This window comes from Ctenopharyngodon idella, chromosome 12 (genome assembly GCF_019924925.1).
Source record: "Ctenopharyngodon idella isolate HZGC_01 chromosome 12, HZGC01, whole genome shotgun sequence".
Classification (NCBI taxonomy): domain Eukaryota; kingdom Metazoa; phylum Chordata; class Actinopteri; order Cypriniformes; family Xenocyprididae; genus Ctenopharyngodon; species Ctenopharyngodon idella.
Window position 1 is genome coordinate 3,077,192 of NC_067231.1, and position 21,505 is coordinate 3,098,696.

At 34.2% G+C, this 21,505-nt stretch overlaps 1 protein-coding gene and 1 long non-coding RNA gene across 2 annotated transcripts; both read left to right on the plus strand.

Annotated features, from left to right (window-relative positions):
- Nucleotides 1–702: 702 nt before the first annotated feature.
- On the plus strand, nucleotides 703–12,965 carry LOC127524226 (tryptase-like). Its single transcript, XM_051915687.1, has 4 exons — nucleotides 703–793; nucleotides 5,638–5,946; nucleotides 6,021–6,166; nucleotides 11,202–12,965. The coding sequence occupies exons 1-4, from the start codon at nucleotides 703–705 to the stop codon at nucleotides 11,583–11,585; spliced, it is 930 nt and encodes a 309-aa protein (XP_051771647.1). The 3' UTR covers nucleotides 11,586–12,965.
- Nucleotides 12,966–14,997: 2,032 nt separating this feature from the next.
- Nucleotides 14,998–17,289, plus strand: LOC127523453 (uncharacterized). Its single transcript, XR_007932877.1, has 2 exons — nucleotides 14,998–15,181; nucleotides 16,174–17,289. It is a non-coding gene; the product is annotated as an uncharacterized LOC127523453 (long non-coding RNA).
- Nucleotides 17,290–21,505: the final 4,216 nt, after the last annotated feature.

Consider the following 21,505-nt stretch of genomic DNA (forward strand, 5'->3'; position numbering starts at 1 on the left):
TACATAATTTTACATTGACAATTTGGTTTCTAGTTAAATATATTAAAATAATTGATACCACTGTTTTGGTGAAAACATTATGCAAATAACATATCTATAGCAGAATGTACATTCAACCAGCGTGTCCCCTCAGATTTTTGAATGCAACTTCCAAAAGAAATTATATTTTTTACCTTTAATGATTTTAATGATTATTGTAGGTGAAATATATATTAGTGCTGAAAATCTTCACATTATATTGAGATTTACTGTTTTGAATCTTTTGAATTCACATGATTTGTGCAGAAGTCTTTGTTGGTGGGTTTTTCCATCCAAAATTTCAAAAGATTAACTTATCGATCACTTAATGTACTTATCAATAACTTATAAAGTTTTATCATTACCTTGAGTTTTATTATTTATTGGGATATTTATTATATAGCATGTATTCTAAAAGTCATGAGATAGTACCTTTTAATCGGCCGCTTGAATACAGCAGTGCAATCTCAGGAATTGATCATATTTATCAATATTTTATGTAGGGTTGGAAAGGATAACTTTTTCATCTTTTTTGTTTTTTATAATTATACTAATTACAGTAAATACATAAAATTTAGGCTAAATATTGAATCAGGATTTAAACATGGGTCCCCTTCATCAAATGATGTGCATGACGTCATCTGCAGCAGTACAGATTGAGAAGTTCTTGGGTAAAACATCAGCATGTCTTCTGTGTTTGCAGCCTCAGATAATCTTCCCAGTGCTCAGGTGTGTGGAAGAACCACATTTACCACCAGCAGCAGGATAGTAGGAGGTCAGAACGCTTCAGCTGGACATTGGCCGTGGCAGGCTAGCCTGACTCTGTACGGCTATCACTTCTGTGGAGGTTCTCTCATCAACAAAGAGTGGGTGCTGACCGCTGCCCATTGTGTTGAGGGGTAAACTCATTCAACCAAATATTTCTGATTTCATAGATGCTTTGAGTAGATTACATTTTAATTGAGGAATTTATTTAACTCTATTAAAGCTTACTGTATCATATATTGATATTCAAATTTCTAATGCCAACATGATCAAAACTGCTAAAAAAACAAAAAAAACAAAAAAAAAACAAGTCAACAAGAAATTTGTACACAATCTACTACATGCCTTTTTTTACATCTTCAATAAATAAAAACCTTTTAGTATAACTGTAAAAATGTCCCCTTTCAGCTTGTGGTTCACGTCTTTTTGCTGTGAAATCTTTACTGATTTTTAGGAAGTAAATGTAAGAATAACTTTGGTATTGTTAGTAATATTTCAAGATGAACATTTACTGGACTGCCCTAGTGAAAAATAAATATACTAAAATGTATTTGAAATACATTTATTTTATGCTAAGTAAACTACAATTGCATTTACATATTTATGTACTTAATATTGTACTTTTAGTATACTAAATTGGTATACTTAAAGTCTGCTAAACTGGAACAAGTATTTTTGTGTTTAGGTCCAACTAAAGATATACTTAAGTATATTTGATTGTGCTACTGGAAGTGGAACTATTGCAAGTATACTTTAGGTACACATATATCTTGCATTCAAACTATACAGTGACCATACTTCCTTACTAATAGTGATATTAAACAAATTTTAGGCTTAATATTAAGAAATATGTATTGTGCATTGTGCAATAAAGAAGAACTCCAAATAAAGTTTAATTAAAATATTTGTCAGTAAATATATATAAATGGGTTTGTAGTTAGGATGAAATGAATGTAGGCCTATTTTAAACACATTTTGGTAGGTTTTTTTCACTAGGGCAGACTCTGCATTCATTGTCTCTGACATGTTTTCTCACTGTCACGTACCTAACTCTGAAACTCTTAAGAAAATCAAAAACTCAAAATTATGAGTTGTGCTGATGTTCATGTGCATTTTATCTCATAAATACATTCTTTCTGACATGACTTGAAAACACTGTAACTGCTGAAGCTAAACCTTGACCCCCATTGGCCTGCTCCAACGTTCTACCATTGGTTGAACCAGAAGTTGACACATATAGACCGCAATGATTGATATATGTTTTCGAACACACCATAAAACCAATGCCATCACACTCACCAACAATCAGTTTTGCTGTACTTTTGTTAAACAACCGAACTCGCTGGAGTGCACACTATCGGGAATCTGTGTTGCAGTTAAGGCAGATTTGTCAGATGGAAACTGGGTCTAGAAACTCATTGTAGCTAAAGACACAAGTCTCACCATGTTTTTTCAAATCTGTGAATGATGAAATTATTTTTAGATGATGCTATGTAATTTTTTAGATAAGACTTTCTTTTTGTGCAAACCAAAGAAAACGTGAGAAGGTGAAACATTTAGTTTGTTTCTGCTAACTGGCTGTAAGGGCAGAATTTTCAAACCCAACTTATGCCTACAGCTCAAATGTAACAATGAGCAATTTGCAAATAAAATGATTTAAATTATTAAATATTTAAGTAGCCTACTACTTCAGTAATTTATTTTTGTTGAATCCTATGTTGACCTGTTATGATTAAATGTACAATTCAATGGACTGTATTTGAGTTCTACTTGTTTAGTATAAAAATAGTATTGGCCTGGATAAAAGGAAATGTGTTTTGAGTTGAAAAAAATAATCATGAAGTAAATTTTATAATGATGACCTTTACCTTTCAAATAATTTGCTCACACTTTGAATATCAGGTCGGCTATTGTTTAATTCAATTTAAATTTATTTCTATAGCACTTCTCACAATTTTGCATGGTTGTAAAGCAGATATACATACATATAGAAAGTAGTTACAAAAGTAAGTATTTGTAATTATGACAAATAAAGAACACAACAGATAGTCAGTTTGATGAGCAGTGAATGGTGAAAGAACTTCACGTACCTGATCAGAAGTTTTATTACTTTAGTGTATTTCTAATGCTTTCCAAAGCACCTACTGTAATACACTTTTCCCATTACTTTAATGGCCCGTTGCACTTTGAAAAATGGACTGCAGCCCTTTGGGCTGTCAAAATATTATGAATTATTAAACTAATTAATAAACCGATCCTGACCAGTCTTCAAAAATTACACAAAAAGAAAAGAAACTGCACGTAAACGTAAACTGCATGAAAAGTAAATAATTGTAATTTATGCGTAACATTTAAATCTGCAGCGTAATGCGAGACCGCCAAACCGCCAAATCATTTCATTGTGTTTTATGTCAGGAGCAGTTGTGGTGCATTGTGAGTTAAAGCGCGCAGAGAATTGGCAGGGAAATGTTACAGATGGTTTTATTCCATCTGCACACACTGAAACAAGCAGTTCTGTACGTTCACATTCTTCCACCAACGAACCAAACTGTCTGTGTTTTAGTGCGTGCACAAGAATAAAACTAATGTTATGCCGATTTATGCAGTTGCTTCATGTTGCGTTAATGACAGATCATGTCAAGTAAAAGGGAAGCAAAACATTCTTAGCGCAACAGGTAAGTCGAGTGCTCTTGTGCAACAGTGGCCCGGGTTCGATTCCAGCCCGTACAGGTTTCTGCGTTCAATAAACATATACATCTGTTCCAATTATCTCACTGATGTTCACTAGATAAGTAAGTTACTGGTATACTAGGGGTGTCTGTAAAAGGCAAATTCTTCAGCTGTGGCTTTATTTATAAAGATTACTTTATTGTAGCCTATTTAAAGCACACTATAATGATGCCATTAGCACACTTCAAGTTAACTTGGAATGCCATTGTAATGTGTTTTAAAATCACTAAAAGTTTGTTATCAGTATAATATTAATGTATGTTCAACACTCTTACAGTGTAATTGAATTGCAATTCTAATGTCACCAAAATACATTTAAAGTTTATGCTGAGTGAATTCTGCATTTCAAAACTTAAATACAAGAGTATATTTAAAGTGTACTGATTAGCCTGTTGCTAGCATCATGATAACATGATTACCATGTTGCTAGCAAGTTTTTAGCAAGATGCTAACAAGATTAGCATGTTGTTAGCATGATGCTAACATGATTAGCATGTTGCTAGCAAGTTTTTAACAAGATGTTAACACGATTAGCATGTTTCTAGCATGATGCTTACATGATTAGCATGTTGCTAGCAAGTTTTTAACAAGATGCTAGCATGATTAGCATGTTTTAAGTGTACTTGGAATAGTTCCACTTTAGCACAAACAAGTATATTTAATACAACTTTAGTTAAACTTAAGCGCTGCTTTTGGTCAACTAAAATGCATTTAGTACAAAATTAGTTGTTCCAATTTAGCAGACTTTAAGTATACCAATTTATAGCGTGCCACAAATACATTTAGTTATACTAAAGTACATACGAATAAATTGTGCTTAAGTATACTATTTTTTCACTAGGGTGAAGCCACTTAGATTTACTTGATTATCCATATTTCATTTTTTATTTTTTTATTTTTTTTGAAAAATTTTGTTCAAATGCAAATATAGAATATGATCCATCAGGTTTTTGAGAAAGGTTTATTTGTTTATCTCTCAATCATTATATTGTATTACATTACAGTGCGTGTAGAATTATTAGGTATGTTGATTTTCTGATCATATTTTTTTTCCAGACACATCTTACCAATTCCAAACCACATAAATCTTAATAACTACTATTAATTTTTCATTTAATCATTTATAAGTGATATATAATTGTTCATGAAGGATGGAAATGAAAAACAGCTTATATTCAGGTGTGCATATATATTAGGTTTCCTGAACTGCAACCTACCTGGAGTCTCCAGAAGTGCAAGGTGTCAGGATCTCAGAGACTTAGGTTAGGTAAAGAATCTAAAAAAATGACCCCCACTTAATAAGATTCGCCTTAATTCTTAATTCTTTTGCAGTTAACGTGTCTTTTCTTCTCCACCTGTTTTTGTCTGACCTTGCTGACCCAATGAGCATTTCACTGTCCAATGGTTATGCTTTAACTGTAATTTCTAGTATCCTTGCATCCTTCTCATGGGCATTTAATAATTTTTGACTTTTCAGTCTGAGTGAAATGTCTTTTTTGGCTCATTTTATCTATAAAAGAAAACGTACCAATGAATTATGCACACCTGAATATAAGGTGTTTTTCATTTCCAGCCTGCATGAACAATTATATATCACTTATAAATGATTAAATACAAAATTAATAGTCGTTATTAAGATTAATGTGCTTTGGTATTGGTAAGATGTGCCTGGAAAAAAAAATATAATCAGAAAATCAACGTACCTAATAATTCCGCATGCACTGTATATGTTTTAGAACTACAGAGCTTTGATCATAAAACTAAGCATATGAAAAATGATCCTACTAAGACATATTATTGGCGGATATAGAATGACAACTGATATTTATATGCATTTTATGCAAGTAGTCTATTCAAAGATCTCATTGAATTACATTACAAGCATCAGAATTTCATCTTTTTTACCATATAAATGTCAGCATCTGCACTATATTGCATATTTTTGCTCAGTTTTTTTCTCCCCTCGAATGTGAGCTCCATATTTTCACTGTATCATATTATATGAGCCATAAAAGCCTGATGTATCAAATATGCTCAAAAATAAACACATGCAATTTTTGTTTTCTTGAGATTTTTTTTGTAATATTTTGTCTAAAGGCTCAATAAATGGTTCCATTTATTTAGTCTTGACTACTTTCTTTGTCTATTTCTTTATCTTCCTCAGTTTTTCCATCTTTTCTTTAACTGTGGTTTTGGGGCGTCAGACCCAGAAAGGCTTCAACCCCAATGAAGTGTCCAAAAATGTGAAACTAATCATCAAACATCCCAGTTACAACAGACATACGAGTAACAATGATATCGCTCTGCTCAAACTGAGATCTCCCGTCACCTTCACTGATTACATCAGACCCGTGTGTCTAGCAGCTGATGGCAGTGTGTTTAACAACGGCACAGACAGCTGGATCACTGGATGGGGAAACATTGATGAAGGAGGTGAGAATTCATTTCTGCTTCGCGTAGTTACATTAAACTCAACATGAAAATAACTTCTCATGTCTTTCCTACAGTGTCCCTCCCGTCCCCTAATGTTCTACAGGAAGTGGAGGTTCCTGTAATTGGTAACAGACAGTGCAACTGCCTCTATGGAGTTGGAAATATAACAGACAACATGATCTGTGCTGGTCTACTGGAGGGAGGCAAGGACTCATGTCAGGTACACAAACCCTGTTAAACTTGTGTTTACTTCCTTACTATATAGCATGTGAAAAACAGTACGCCAACAGAGTAGTCCAAATACATAATATTCGAAAAACAGTAGGCGAAAAGTCCTCGGATGACCTACTACTTCCAGCGAGATTCTGAAGTGCACATACAATAGACACTTTACTATCCCATGATGCCACGGGAGAGGATTTATGAATGGAGGTGAAGCAACACAACTGACACTTGTAGGTCACATGATAATTACAACATGCCGAATGTTGAATACTACCTACCTATTCAGACAGTACACAATTTCGGATGTACTGTAAGACTTTCAAATGAAAAATAAATAACTAGGCTTTCTGAAATTTGTAAGGTTCATGCCCAATCTTTGAAAGATTTTTTGAGCCACTCTGTAACTCAGTAACTGTAATGTGATTACTGATGAAATTATACTATAAATATGAACTAAAACCACCATTAGGTATCGACAAGTTTTAATGAGTAATTCATTGAGCCTCAGACAAAGTCCCTTTCAATGAAAGTCTGTTCACTCAGCAGCCATATTTGCAACGTCTTCAGGAAGCTATATCGGGCATCCAAGACCAAGTCCTATCTGAACTGGGAAATCCTGAAATCTCAAAAACTGCTTGCCACACTCACACTTAAATTACATATTTCAAATCAGCAACAAAAACTGACATGAACTGCTCCATAAATGTTGTTTTTTATGCTCAAATAGCATTAAAAAAAGCTTACATTTCAAGCTGGAGCCGGAGATTCTAACAGCAGCTGCAGTGACAACAAATCAGCGACTGGCTTTTTTATTTATAAGGCAGGACTTATTCCACCGTAGTGTGCGATGCACTTTCTGCCATTCATAAGTAATGTGTGTGCGCTGTCTTTGTATATCTAAAGTCTTTGGCCTCTGAGCTTGGTATCTCTTAGTAATAAGACCATCTCTGATTTTCGTTGTTAAAATCGAGCAAAAACAGTAAAAATTAACTTATTGTCGCTAAAAATGTTCACTTAATATTAATTCATTGTTTACTGAACCTATGTATAAAACGAGTATCACATTTGCAATTGTGCTGCTATTTGGGAAAACAGCACTCTTGCTCATGTGATATTGCTTAACTATGCTATTTTATCAATATAAAAAACAACTCATACAGGAGCAATTTAAATCTTGACTTTTGGGGGCATTTCCGACTGAAAACTGAACATAAATTTAATTTAATAATCAATTAACTATCAAATAATCAACACTTAAATAGAAACGGAGTTGTACAAACATTTGAATTGAACACAAGACATTTTTTATATATAACAAAATTATCTTTCTACTCCAATTTGTTATTAAAAGTTAAACATTTAAATGGTGGCTGTAATAAAAACTTGTTTTCATAACAGATTTGTTTCAACATGACATCCCACCCTGCAAAAAAAAAGTTAATTAAACGTCACTGTTTTGGTCAATAGTTTTGACCCTCCAAAATCCTTTTCGGTTGCCGAAATTTAACCACTCCGCTTGAATCTCACGTCTTTTGCAGCTTCTCGTGCATGACGCGGCATTCTAAAAACAAGGCACTCAAGTTTAAATTAGTTCAACTTTTAAAAAACACCAAATTTAAATAAAAAACATATACATATAAAAACATATATATATATTAAATGCATAGATAGATATAGATATAGATATAGATATATACACTACCGTTCAAAAGTTTGGGATCGGTAAGATTTTTAATGTCTTTAAAAGAAGTCTCTTCCGCTCACCAAGGCTGCATTTATTTAATTAAAAATACAGTAAAATCAGTAATATTGTGAAATATTATTACAATTTAAAATAACTGTTTTCTATTTGAAAATATTTTAAAATGTAATTTATTCTTGTGTTGGCAAAGCTGAATTTTCAGCATCATTACTCCAGTCTTCAGTGTCACATGATCCTTCAGAAATCATTCTGATATGCTGATTTGCTGCTCAAAAAACATTCATTGTGTACAATTGTACAAAATATTTGTGTACAATATTTTGTTTTCAGGATGTTTTCAGGATGAATAGAAAGTTCAAAAGAACAGCGTTTATTTGAAATATATTCTATTGTAACATTATAAATGTCTTTACTGTCAATTTTGATCGATTTAATGCATCCTTGCTGAATAAAAGTATTAATTTCTTTAATTTCTTTAAAAAAAAAAAAAAAAAACAATTCTTACTGACCCCAAACTTTTGAACGGTAGTGTATAATGTTACAAAAGCTTTGTATTTCAGATAAATGCTCTTTTGAACTTTCTATTCATCAAGGAATCCTGAAAAAAAAAGTACACAACTGTTTTTAACATTGATAATAATAAGAAATGTTTCTTGAGCAGAAAATCAGTATATTAGAATGATTAGAATGATTTCTGAAGGATCATGTGACACTGAAGACTGGAGTAATGACGCTGAAAATCCAGTTTTGCCAACACAAGAATAAATTACATTTTAAAATATATTCAAATAGAGAACAGTTATTTTAAATTGTAATAATATTTCACAATATTACTGTTTTTATTGTATTTTTAATTAAATAAATGCAGCCTTGGTGAGCAGACAAAACTTCTTTTAAAAACATTAATCTTGTCGATCCCAAACTTTTGAACGGTAGTGTATATAATCACAAAAAGAGGACTTATTTAGTCAGAGGCCAAAAGGGCAGGTGCAAGTGGAGTCCGAACATTTGCGGATTATTTTTTTGCAAGGATCATACCCAACAATAATAGTCAGGCAATTATCAGGCTCAACAACCTTTGAAAAAAATAAAAAATAATGAAAAAAATAAAATAATAATAATAATATATATATATATATATATATATAATATATATATATATATATATATATATATACTCACATACATATACATATATATATATATTCTCCAAAAAAGAAACAGTTCTAGACAAAACAGAAACAAAAGAGACAGGGAGCCATCTGCCACGTTTTTGAGAGAAATCTCCTCTGCTCATCAAGGCTGCATTTATTTGATCAAAAATACAGTAAAACAGTTAAGTTTTTAAATATTATTACAATTTAAAATAACTTAAAATGTAATTTATTCCTGTGATTAAAGCTGAATTTTCAGCATAATTACTCCAGTCTCCATTTGCTGCTCAAGAAACATTTCTGATTATTATCATTGTTAAAACATTTGTGCTGCTTCATATTTTTGTAAAAACCATGATACATTTTTTCAGGATTCATTGATGAATAGAAAGTGCAAAAGAATAGAATTTATTTAAATAGAAATCTTCTGTAACATAATTGCCCTTACTGTCACTTTTGATCAATTTAATCCGTTCTTGTTGAATAGAAGTATTAATATACAAACCCGATTCCAAAAAAGTTGGGACACTGTACAAATTGTGAATAAAAAAGGAATGCAATAATTTACAAATCTCATAAATTTATATTTTATTCACAATAGAATATAGATAACATATCATATGTTGAAAGTGAGACATTTTGAAATGTCATGCCAAATATTGGCTCATTTTGGATTTCATGAGAGCTACACATTCCAAAAAAGTTGGGACAGGTAGCAATAAGAGGCCGGAAAAGTTAAATGTACATATAAGGAACAGCTGGAGGACCAATTTGTAACTTATTAGGTCAATTGGCAACATGATTGGGTATAAAAAGAGCCTATCAGAGTGGCAGTGTCTCTCAGAAGTCAAGATGGGCACAGGATCACCAATTCCCCCAATGCTGCGGTGAAAAATAGTGGAGCAATATCAGAAAGGAGTTTCTCAGAGAAAAATTGCAAAGAGTTTGAAGTTATCATCATCTACAGTGCATAATATCATCCAAAGATTCAGAGAATCTGGAACAATCTCTGTGCGTAAGGGTCAAGGCCGGAAAACCATACTGGATGCCCGTGATCTTCGGGCCCTTAGACGGCACTGCATCACATACAGGAATGCTACTGTAATGGACATCACAACATGGACTCAGGAATACTTCCAGAAAACATTGTCGGTGAACACAATCCACCGTGCCATTCGCCGTTGCCGGCTAAAACTCTATATGTCAAAAAGGAAGCCATATCTAAACATGATCCAGAAGCGCAGGTGTTTTCTCTGGGCCAATGCTCATTTAAAATGGACTGTGGCAAAGTGGAAAACTGTTCTGTGGTCGGACGAATCAAAATTTGAAGTTCTTTTTGGAAAACTGGGACGCCATGTCATCCGGACTAAAGAGGACAAGGACAACCCAAGTTGTTATCAGCGCTCAGTTCAGAAGCCTGCATCTCTGATGGTATGGGGTTGCATGAGTGCGTGTGGCATGGGCAGCTTACACATCTGGAAAGGCACCATCAATGCTGAAAGGTATATCCAAGTTCTAGAACAACATATGCTCCCATCCAGACGCCGTCTCTTTCAGGGAAGACCTTGCATTTTCCAACATGACAATGCCAGACCACATACTGCATCAATTACAACATCATGGCTGCGTAGAAGAAGGATCCGGGTACTGAAATGGCCAGCCTGCAGTCCAGATCTTTCACCCATAGAAAACATTTGGCGCATCATAAAGAGGAAGATGCGACAAAGAAGACCTAAGACAGTTGAGCAACTAGAAGCCTGTATTAGACAAGAATGGGACAACATTCCTATTCCTAAACTTGAGCGACTTGTCTCCTCAGTCCCCAGACGTTTGCAGGCTGTTATAAAAAGAAGAGGGGATGCCACACAGTGGTAAACATGGCCTTGTCCCAACTTTTTTGAGATGTGTTGATGCCATGAAATTTAAAATCAACTTATTTTTCCCTTAAAATGATACATTTTCTCAGTTTAAACATTTGATATGTCATCTATGTTGTATTCTGAATAAAATATTGAAATTTGAAACTTCCACATCATTGCATTCCTTTTTTATTCACAATTTGTACAGTGTCCCAACTTTTTTGGAATCGGGTTTGTATTTTTAATAAATCTTACTGACCCCGAACTCTTGAACAGCAGTGTATGTCTCTTTCTACAATTGATTTGTATTTTCAGGGAGATTCAGGAGGTCCGATGGTGAGCAGGCAGAGCTCTGTATGGGTCCAGTCCGGTATCGTTAGCTTTGGGATTGGCTGTGCTCGACCTGAATATCCCGGTGTTTACACCAGAGTATCCCGCTATCAGGAATGGATCACCTCCTTCATGTGCAGCGATCCTCCAGGTTTTGTGCAGTTTACCTCCACTGGAACAGATTCTGACAACAGTTACACCTGTCCTGATCTTCCTCCTCTTCCTACTTCTACTCCTACTTCTACTTCTACTTCTACTCCTACTCGTACTTCTCGTCCTCCTTCCTCTTCTGCAATATCTCTTCCACAAAACTCTTTGCTATCATTTTTTCTATTGCTTGTAGCAATACCTTTCTTATTTTATATGTAAAGATACATCACACTAAAGATAAACTCAAAAGTTTTGGGTCAGTACGTTCTTTTTATTATTATTTTAAATTAAGTTTATTTATATTTATTCGGCAAGAATGCATCAAAAGCGACAGTTAAGACATTTATATTGTTACAAAAAAATATATTTCATACTAATGCTTTTCAAATTTTCTTTTCATTTTTCTGTTCATCAAAGAATGACTACTGAAAATTCATCTTTGCCATCACATGAATAAATTACATTTTAAAATATATTACAATAGAAAGCAGTTATTTTAAATTGTACTAATACTTCACAATATTACTGTCTTACTGTATTTTTGATCAAATAAATGCCTTAGTGAGCAGAAGAGACTTCTTTCAAAAACATGTTAAAAGCGTATCGACCCCAAACTTTTGAACAGTAGTGAATGTACAAAAATAGATAACAAATCAATGCTAACATAAGTGGTGATTGTGCTCAGTCAATAACACTGATGTAAATATTTTGTTGTTTTCTTGATTAATCTTACACAATGTTAATTATTCCCTGACTTTTAAATAGTTCTAAATAATAATTAATTTCTTCTATATCCTGTATCCCATCAACTTCTATATACTGGGTTATTCTGATAATTTATCATCTTTTATTGCTATAAATATATACACGTTATATGCGGATACATGTTGTGTTTCACAAATCACAAAAATATTCTCTTTTACTGGATATTGATGTAGCAACATAATTTGTCACGGGCAGTTTTGTATTCTGTTAATATTTTTCCACAATTGAACACATATCAATGTCATTTCAGTTAAGTGTTTTTGTCTATCTTTAAGAAAGTGCTGTTGTACTGTCAGACTGACTTCTGGATGGGCTGAGAGAATTTTGTGGCACATTATCTTTATTATTTTTCTCTTTAGTCTGTGTCCTTTCATTGGGTGAACATTTTAAATACGATTTGTAATACACTTTTTAAATGATATGTACAATGAAAATATGCAATACACATTTTAGAAATAATTTCATTGTTGTTATGCCGGTATACTTCCTCTAATGGGCTTTTTTTTTTTTTTTTTTCTCAAAAAAGAACTTTCTTTGTAAGTTTTTGACAGTTAATGTATCTTTATACAATATTTGCCAATAAATAAATAAATTGAAATGCAAAGAAAGGAATTTTGGATTTCTTTACTGTGAGACAACCATTAATTCCACAAGTTGTCTGATGAGTTTGATCTGTTTGAGCGATATTTCAGTTTCTTCCTCAACACATTGCATGTTATCTGATTTTTGAGTGAAGTTGCTGACTTGCACTGCCTTCTCATTTCAAATAGTTCCCTTCACACTTCCTAGGGTTTCCAGGATGTTGGTGTTCCAGTAATTGTTAAAGGTCTACTTATATGTGTGATTATAAATTATTATAAAATTAAATTGAATAAAAAGCTACAGTATAAATCACAATCTGTGCCATATGATACATATGCAAACTTTATAAAATGTTTTAAAATATTTTGTCTATAAACTGTATTTCCTATGACTTCCATTGTCAAAACTGCGCTCGTTCTTGTTCTTGTCCTCAAACTGGCAACTCGCATGATGAGCGTCCAGTCTGAGGAGGAGGGGGCGGGAAAAACAAATCTCTCCAATATTTTGAATTTGGAATGCAGTACCAATTTCAACCACTAGCTGACAATATTACATGCACCTTTAATGAATTAGATTTGTAAACACATGAACACACACACACACACACACTGTGCACTGTAAGGGGAAAAATCCATAAAGAAAAGAAAGAAAGAAAGAAACGGACAGATCATGTCCTGACAGATAATTACCACCAGGACATTTTCTGTCCAGTTTACGTACATTTCCTTCAGTCCTTGTGCAGAAATGTCTATAAAATTCGAGCATATCCTCAGTAGCATTTGTTGAAAATGTCTTCATCACTGAAAATTATAATTTGTATTATGGACAGTTTTTGCACACACAAATTCAGTAACAGCACCAAACTCATGATAACTTTACAAGATACTGATTTATTTCATCATATTAAATCAAGACAACAACACAAGATTTAGTTCTGTGAGTTCATTATGTCACTGAATATTAGATGTTCTCTATAAATAATGTACTGTTTTACTGAGTTCTTCATTATTTTGTATACGTATTTGATTTCAGATCTACTCATATGATGTAAATAAGGTTTATAGCAGGTGTAAACAGTGATTAACAAGCACTGTTTACCTGGTGGGCGGGTGCAGGGGGCTCGATAGCACCGCAGATGGTGGATGTGGTGTAGTGTGTTGTGTGGTGGGGGGTGTGACACAGTGATTGACAAAAGGTGGACGGAGTGCTTATTCTCTCTAATTAAATGAGCATTATTGGTTTATAGCACCCCACCCCACCCCGCCTTTCAGATTAATGCTTGTTAATCACTGTTTACACCTGCTATAAACCTTATTTACATCATATGAGTAGATCTGAAATCAAATATACAAAACATGAAGAGCATGAACTTCCTTAAAATAATGGCATACATTGTAAAACAGTTCACAAGTTTACAAAGCACATTAATATTGAATGACATAATAAACTCAGAAATGAAACTGGATGATCCTTGTGTTGTTGTCTTCATTAAAACACTGAGTATGATGAAATAAATCATACATAAATTGTATTATTGTCACAGTGGTGGCTATAATGAACGTGCACAATGGAGATGAAGAACCAAAATAAATCCACAATCAAAACTCAGATGATCGCAGGAGAATAACAACATAAACATGTTTAACTGAGACGATACCGGACAATGAACTGAACAAAACAGGGAGTAGGGGAGACTGGGGGCAAATGTAACGGGGCAATTGTAACATCTCAAATTACACCAATCAGAAATGAGACAGAACCATGAAACTCATTTTGCATGTGCTCTGTGGAGATCCCTCTCTGCATGCCAAAGGACAAGCTTCTAAATCATACTTGTTAAAGTTTTTCTACAAAAAAAAAAAATATTTTTGAGGTATAAAAGTAATTTTTTTCATCTACAGTATTTTCCTCATACTGTCTTAACCATTAATGTCTATGAAATTAAATCTGTCTTGTTTTCATGACCATTCTGTTGTCTAACATTTTATATCTTTGTCAAACAATTAGCTTTGTTGTTTCTAGCTAACAGGGAGCTTGCCACGGGGTGGTACAGTCGGGGGCAATTGTAATTGCCCCAGACACCATCAAAATAGTGTCCAGCTTAGTAAGGACATTAAAATAGATTGATAGATTACAATAATTTAAGAAAAGTGTTTTTGCCTCTCAATCTGGGATCCATTTTACTGAGTAGGCCCTGTACACTCTCTGTTCACAGCATGCCTAGGTTCAGACCAAGGAAAACAGCAAGGGGAGTTAATTAATTGTTCTTTAATAATAAGGATGTAATAGATATTAAATAGTTTTAACCAGAGCCGTTGAAAAACAGAGTTGCGACACTCCCATAGACCTCCATAGGAACTTTGGAATGCGGAAGTAACGCGTGTCGTGGAGCAGCCGATAGTTCCAAACACTGATAGTTCCAGCACTGAACCCCATTCATTTGCAGTGACTCTGAAGTTCGCTCGCTGGTAAGTTGATGAAATTACTGCATTTTTGACATTTGAACGCATTACCTGACCTCATGAATCTAGTCAATAGTTGTATTTTATGTAACCAGCTTTAGTTAATGTTTATTGGAAGATAATAACGTTTGTTAGACTCTAATTGCAGCTAGCTTAAGTGACCAACACTTCACTAACTTTAACTACCATAACCTGAAGTCAGTTGGGCTACATTCCTACGTACCTTTACAAGTTCGTTGTCAAACAACGTTTATCTTCGGTTATTAGATTTGTTGTTAATGTTAGCAACACTTAGTTGCCAGTTCATTAAAGTACCAGAGAATAACACCGTAAGAAGGCTGCATACACTTAGTGGCCACTATATTAGGAACACCTTTACAATCTAATGTAATTCAATACAACAGCTTTGCCAGGAATTCTACTTTAATGTGTATAATCAGCCAGAAATGTGTAAATTCAATACTGAGGTAATAGTTAAAGGTGATGTTGCTCTACATTGTGTTCAGATGGGTTTCTTATTTACACACATGAGGTGGCCAGAATATTAAACACATCTGGATATGAAGCAACAAGTGCAAAAACACCCCCACAAACTATGACCTCAATGCTAAATCACCATTAAATTTACACCTCTATGACAGCATAAAAAAATTTATCTTTTCCCTTATTTGCATAACTTCTTGGATTAGCTAAATAATCACCCAGCTTCTTCCATAATGTTATTGTGTGGAAGAATAAATTGAATAACAATAGTGGTTTGTATATAGTTTTTTTTTTTTTTTTTTTTTTTTCTCATTTAATTTCAAAATCTGTACTAAAGTACAGAGCCAAAATAACAGAAATCATGACAAATGTCCAAATAGTTATGGACCTAACTGTAGGTGTGTGCTCTCACTTCTGTAATGTCAACCTCATGAAAATGTTTGGGAAAAGTGTATTTAATCTGTCCTTCAATGTATTAACCTTAATACTGTTTCCTCTTTCTTTACAACTCCCAGGTCTGTCCAGCAGCAACAGGCTTGACTCAACTCCAGACCCGGTCTCCTCTGGGCTCTGACACAGGCTGTTTCCACCTGAAGTTAACATGCATTTTGGTCGATCGAATCATAAGTGGACGACGGAGACACATACATGTTTACACCTGGTGTTTTAATCCATCTGTTTTGTCCTCTTTCAACCACTTCTGTCCTGATTTCTTTGAGGGGGTGGGTAAATGTATGGGTTTTTACAGATCTTTCAATCTAATGGACAAAATAAGCTTAAGCAGTTTACATATGAACACACCCAGAGATGACAGGAAAACATATTGAGAGCATCAGTGTTCGCTTCTGCTCTGACTGCCGTGAGACCAGCCGAATGCTGTGAGTGTGTGTTAGAAATCAGTAATGGTGAGAGAACATTGTGCTTGGTACGTTTTTCATCTTTGAACCAAACTTTGGTCTTCAGCCAACAAAGTTTAAATCCTGTCTGACTCGAGTGCTTCCCATAATGTTTACACATTAGGTCAGTAGATGGAGAGTAGAGTAAACATGAGCGTTTACACTACGAAAGCAGTCCGGTCGAATGCATTTGAGTCTACTTCTGGAAGTGGTCGAAAGTGGATAAACTTAAACCGTTTTAGACCCTGTTTACACCTGTATTTAATGTTGTCCACTTGTGATCCGATCAGCCAAAACGCATCTTAATACCAGGTGGAAACAGGCCCACAGTCTGCTTCTGGCAGTGGAATGCTCTCACCCAAAAATTCAAGTATATAGCATTACTATAGTGTGGAGTTTGAATGCTTTTGTTATCAATGTATGGATAAGCATTTGACTGATTCTCGATTCACCAGCAGGTCTCCAGATCATCCTACAGCTGCGCTGGAAGAATGTAATGGATATTGTGAACACTTATATTCCTTTTCTGGCCTGCTTTCTGCCATCTTTCTCTCCCTGTAGGAAGTCAAATGAGTTTCTTTGAAGACAGAACATTCAAGGAAAACTTACCTACCCTCTCCCTGGATATAATATATAATTAAATGTTTTGTTGAATGCAATTGTTTGCCTTGTATATTTTTCACTGTTGACCAAACTTCTTTCTTGACTTAAACTGAGCAGCTTCATTCATTGATATTCACTTGTTGTGCATGTTCATTTGAATGTATCTTAACATAACACAACATTAGGATGTTAGTAATTATGACCTTAGAAGCACGAGAAAAATATATACAGTACATGCGGTAAATGTATACCTTATGGGAGCAGCCCCCCTTCCCTCTAAAATTAAACAAAAAATTAATTCAATTCAAAGGGCTTTATTTGCATGAGATATAAAACATACATACAAATGGTTTAGCCTATAGGGAAGGTCAGGATGAAGAGGTACATTAGCCATACTGAAATGAATCCAGTTAACAGAAATGTTAATGTTATGGATCGTATTTAGGAACATTGTTAATTCACTAAGTAACCATCTCTCCAGTTACCTGTACATTTTAACAGACCACACTGTTAACGATAATGCCGTCTCTCTATCACTCTCCAGATACAATACGCTACTGTAAGTGTACACAATGTAGTAATCAATTTTATTCAATATTTAATCAATATTATGCGTTAATATTTACCGAAAAAAAAAATGCTACAAATACAAGTAGTTGCTGTATTTTACGTTATGGGAGCAGCCCCTCTTCCCTTCAAAATTAAACACAAAAACTGATTAATGCTGTGTTTCCGCCACTCCCCAGGAAAAAAAGGCTATTACATGTATGTAATGTAAGTGTCAACGTAATAATCAATGTATATTATGCGTCAATATTTACCGATAATTGCTGCAAATATAGCTACAGCTGTCTGTCCCGCTTAAAACCCTTCAAACTGGTTGACAGCGCGGATTTGTTTGGAACTATTGAGAGCTACACGAACCACGTGACAGCGTGGCGGCGAGATCAAAGAGTGTCGCAACTCTCATATTTAACGGCTCTGGTTTTAACTATATCCATATTCTCTGGAGTTTATTGTGGTCATTGGTATTTATATGAAGGTATTACATGTGTTGTTACAATCGCCCCCGCATGTGGGGGAAGATGTAACATTTGACTTCTAATGTTTCAATCAATATTGTGACTCTAACATTGCTTGTAAAAACATTTGGTGACTGTTAACAAGTAGAACATGTTACTGACATAAAAATTGTATCCAAATATTTCAAAAGGTTTTTGAGTAATGATGACATGACCAAAATTTGTTACAATTGCCCTCGGTCTCCCATAGGCTGTACACAGAAGCAAATATCCTCCAGAGAAGGAAATATGGCTAAAGTGAAGACCACTTCAACCCGTGTACTATACAAACAACCCGCAGCAACAGTGTAAAAGCTGCCCAATTCCAGACTTTGCAACACTGAACCGAGCGTCGTTAAATCGCCTAGCAGCTGTGTGACAGCTTTATGAAGGGATTTTAAAAAGAGAAATGGAGGCAGAAAAGATAACCAGGTAAAATATGTATGGTTAAACTGTCTAATGTCACTTTTATATCGTTAGCAACTATTAGTTAACCTAGTTTATTTCTTATGTTGAATGTAACACGTATTTTCACATTTATACATGTACTCTGTATTTAAGTCTAAATATGAAGTACTATAGATTTTTATTCAACTTCACTTAATCTCAGAGGCAAATATTGTACTTTCTATGAAAAACTGACGTTTTAGACATCATGGATATTACATATTGGTTAAAAAAATATGAATAGAAAGAAACACTAAAAATGTGATCTTATTATGATGCATTGCTAGATTAAACTACCCAAAAGTATATAAAGTAATAAAATATAATAAAAGTTCAAATGAACCAACCTTAAACATGCGTAATTATATATATATATATATATATATATATATATATATATATATTTAAAGGAGCATTCGAATTGGGACAACCTTTATTGCGCCGCTATGATGCAATCTGCCTTAAATGCGGCCTTCGAAGAGTGCAGCCTGGAATTGGGACGCAGCTTATGAAACCAAACCGTGACACTTATAAAATGATCATGAGTTTGGTGCTCTTACTGAATCTTAGATGTGTTTGTGTTCATTCATTAACACACCCCAATTTCACTCTTAAAAATGATTTAGTGAGTTTCTATATAGATCCCTAGGGTTCTTGACTCAATTTGGCTTTGTAATTAAAAAAAAAAAAAAAAAAATGTTTAAACTAAATGAAAATAAACTCAACAGTACTAATACTCTAAATGAAATTATAGTACTGTACAAAATACTATAAATGAAAGTACAGTACTGTACAAAATACTGTAATTGAAAATACAGTAATAATACTGTAAAACATTTTACAGTAAATTACTCGCATCCAGCTGCCAGTAAGTTACTGTAAAATTTACAGCAATCTCTTTACAGTGTATTCCTCAGCCACCAGAATCACCTGCCATTTTCTTTGAAAAAAAAAATTCTTTCGTCACTGGCGCACAATTAATTCTCTGGTAGGGTAGGCCGTGAAGGGTACACCTGTTGTATCCTTCATTGCTCGGGAAACGGAGGGCTGTAAAAAGAAATCCATAAATAAAATGGATAATGTACTGGCATAAAATTACCAGGAATTATCCAGTAATTTTACTGACATTTCCGTTAACCCTAAAACACAACGCAATGAAAATTCAAAATTCAAAATACAGGTAAAACACCTGTAAAAAATAAATACAGAAAATTCCATCAAATTAATACAGTACATTGTGCCCTGTTTTTACGATTTTTTGTGTTTACGAGTGTATCCTAGATCTATACTGTAAAATCATAATGATAGCAGAACACATAGAAGAACTGTGACACACTGCTGTCATTCCCAGGAATTAGTTTTAATTTTAAAAATATGTTTTAACCATGTTTTGTCTGCGTGACACTGCGTCTCGGCGGCCTAGTGACATCATAGCCTGTCGCCGGCCAATACAATTTTCGTGTTAAGACACGTGCTTCAGACACCGGTCACGCTGAGGCATTCCCCATTAGCTTCCTAGTAGGCAGTTTGAGCTCTCATTCGAAAGGGAAACACATTTTGTTTATTTTAGGATTTGAGATGTTATAATAATTATATTAAAATTAGTGCTGTCAAAATTAGCGCATTTGTGTCTGTGAATGTGTTGTCAATGTAACAGACACGACAAACAGAAAGACGCATGCCAGTATCGAGTTCTCTTTCGCGCTTGAACAAACAATAACTCGCAGAATTGAATGCCTGTTTTGTCGAGTATCCTCATAAGAGCAGTCTTAAATGAGTTAAAAAAAGAGTTGTGAGAAAATGAGATGCGCATTACAGTGCGTCAGTTAACGTACAATAGTTTAGCATAATATTACTGTAAACTGTTGTTCCGTGTAAATTTTATTTAATTTAATTTTTTAACGAACCCCACATTATTTCCCTCCAGGAACAGATCATTTGTAACACTAGAATAGTCTGTAAAGTTTACACTAAATAAGGGAAACAAATGTCCCGTTTCAAAAACCAACAGTGAGGAGGAGCAATAACAAATGCCAAAACAAAATCATTCAGCAGAAAACTCAAGTGTGCTTTACATGACAACAGAATATGCACAATTAAACAATGTTGTAGCACCACAATAGTGTGTGTGTGTGTGTGTGTGTGTGTGTGTGTATAAGTCTTTCAGTCCAGCGAGTACTATATACAGAGTTCAGATCACCGGTAAGGAAGTAGAATCCAGGAGCAGTACCTAGGCAGTTTCTGACTGAAGGACTTATTACACTCACACAAACAAACATCCTTGTTTGTAGTACTTTGTGGGGTACAATGTTAAAACATTCTTTTATATATATATATATATATATATATATATATATATATAAGAATGTTAGAATTACGTTAGGTAGGTTTAGGTGTAGTGTAGAGAAGGATGATAGTATATTGAGTAAACATTTAGTCTTATATAAAAGATTTTGTCCTTGTGGGGTCCAAGATTCCGTATCTTTCATACTTTGTGGGGTCATCTGTGGGTCATCTTGGATGGGTTAAATGCAGAGGACAAATTCCGAGTAGGGGTTACCATACTTGGCCTTCACATGTCACTTTCATTTTTCATTTCAATACACTTAAGTTTTTTGCTGAATGATTTGTTTTGGCATTTGTTATTGCTCCTCCTCACTGTTGGTTTTTGAAACGGGACATTTGTTCCCCTTATTTTGTTTAAACTCTACCAAGTAGTCAAGTGGAGTGTTACATAGTGGTGGCCCATACGAGGATTGTTCTGTTTCTTTGTGTATTTTTGTTGCATTTGTCTGTAAAAATGGAGGAGACAAATGTACATGCTAAAAAATACTACACTG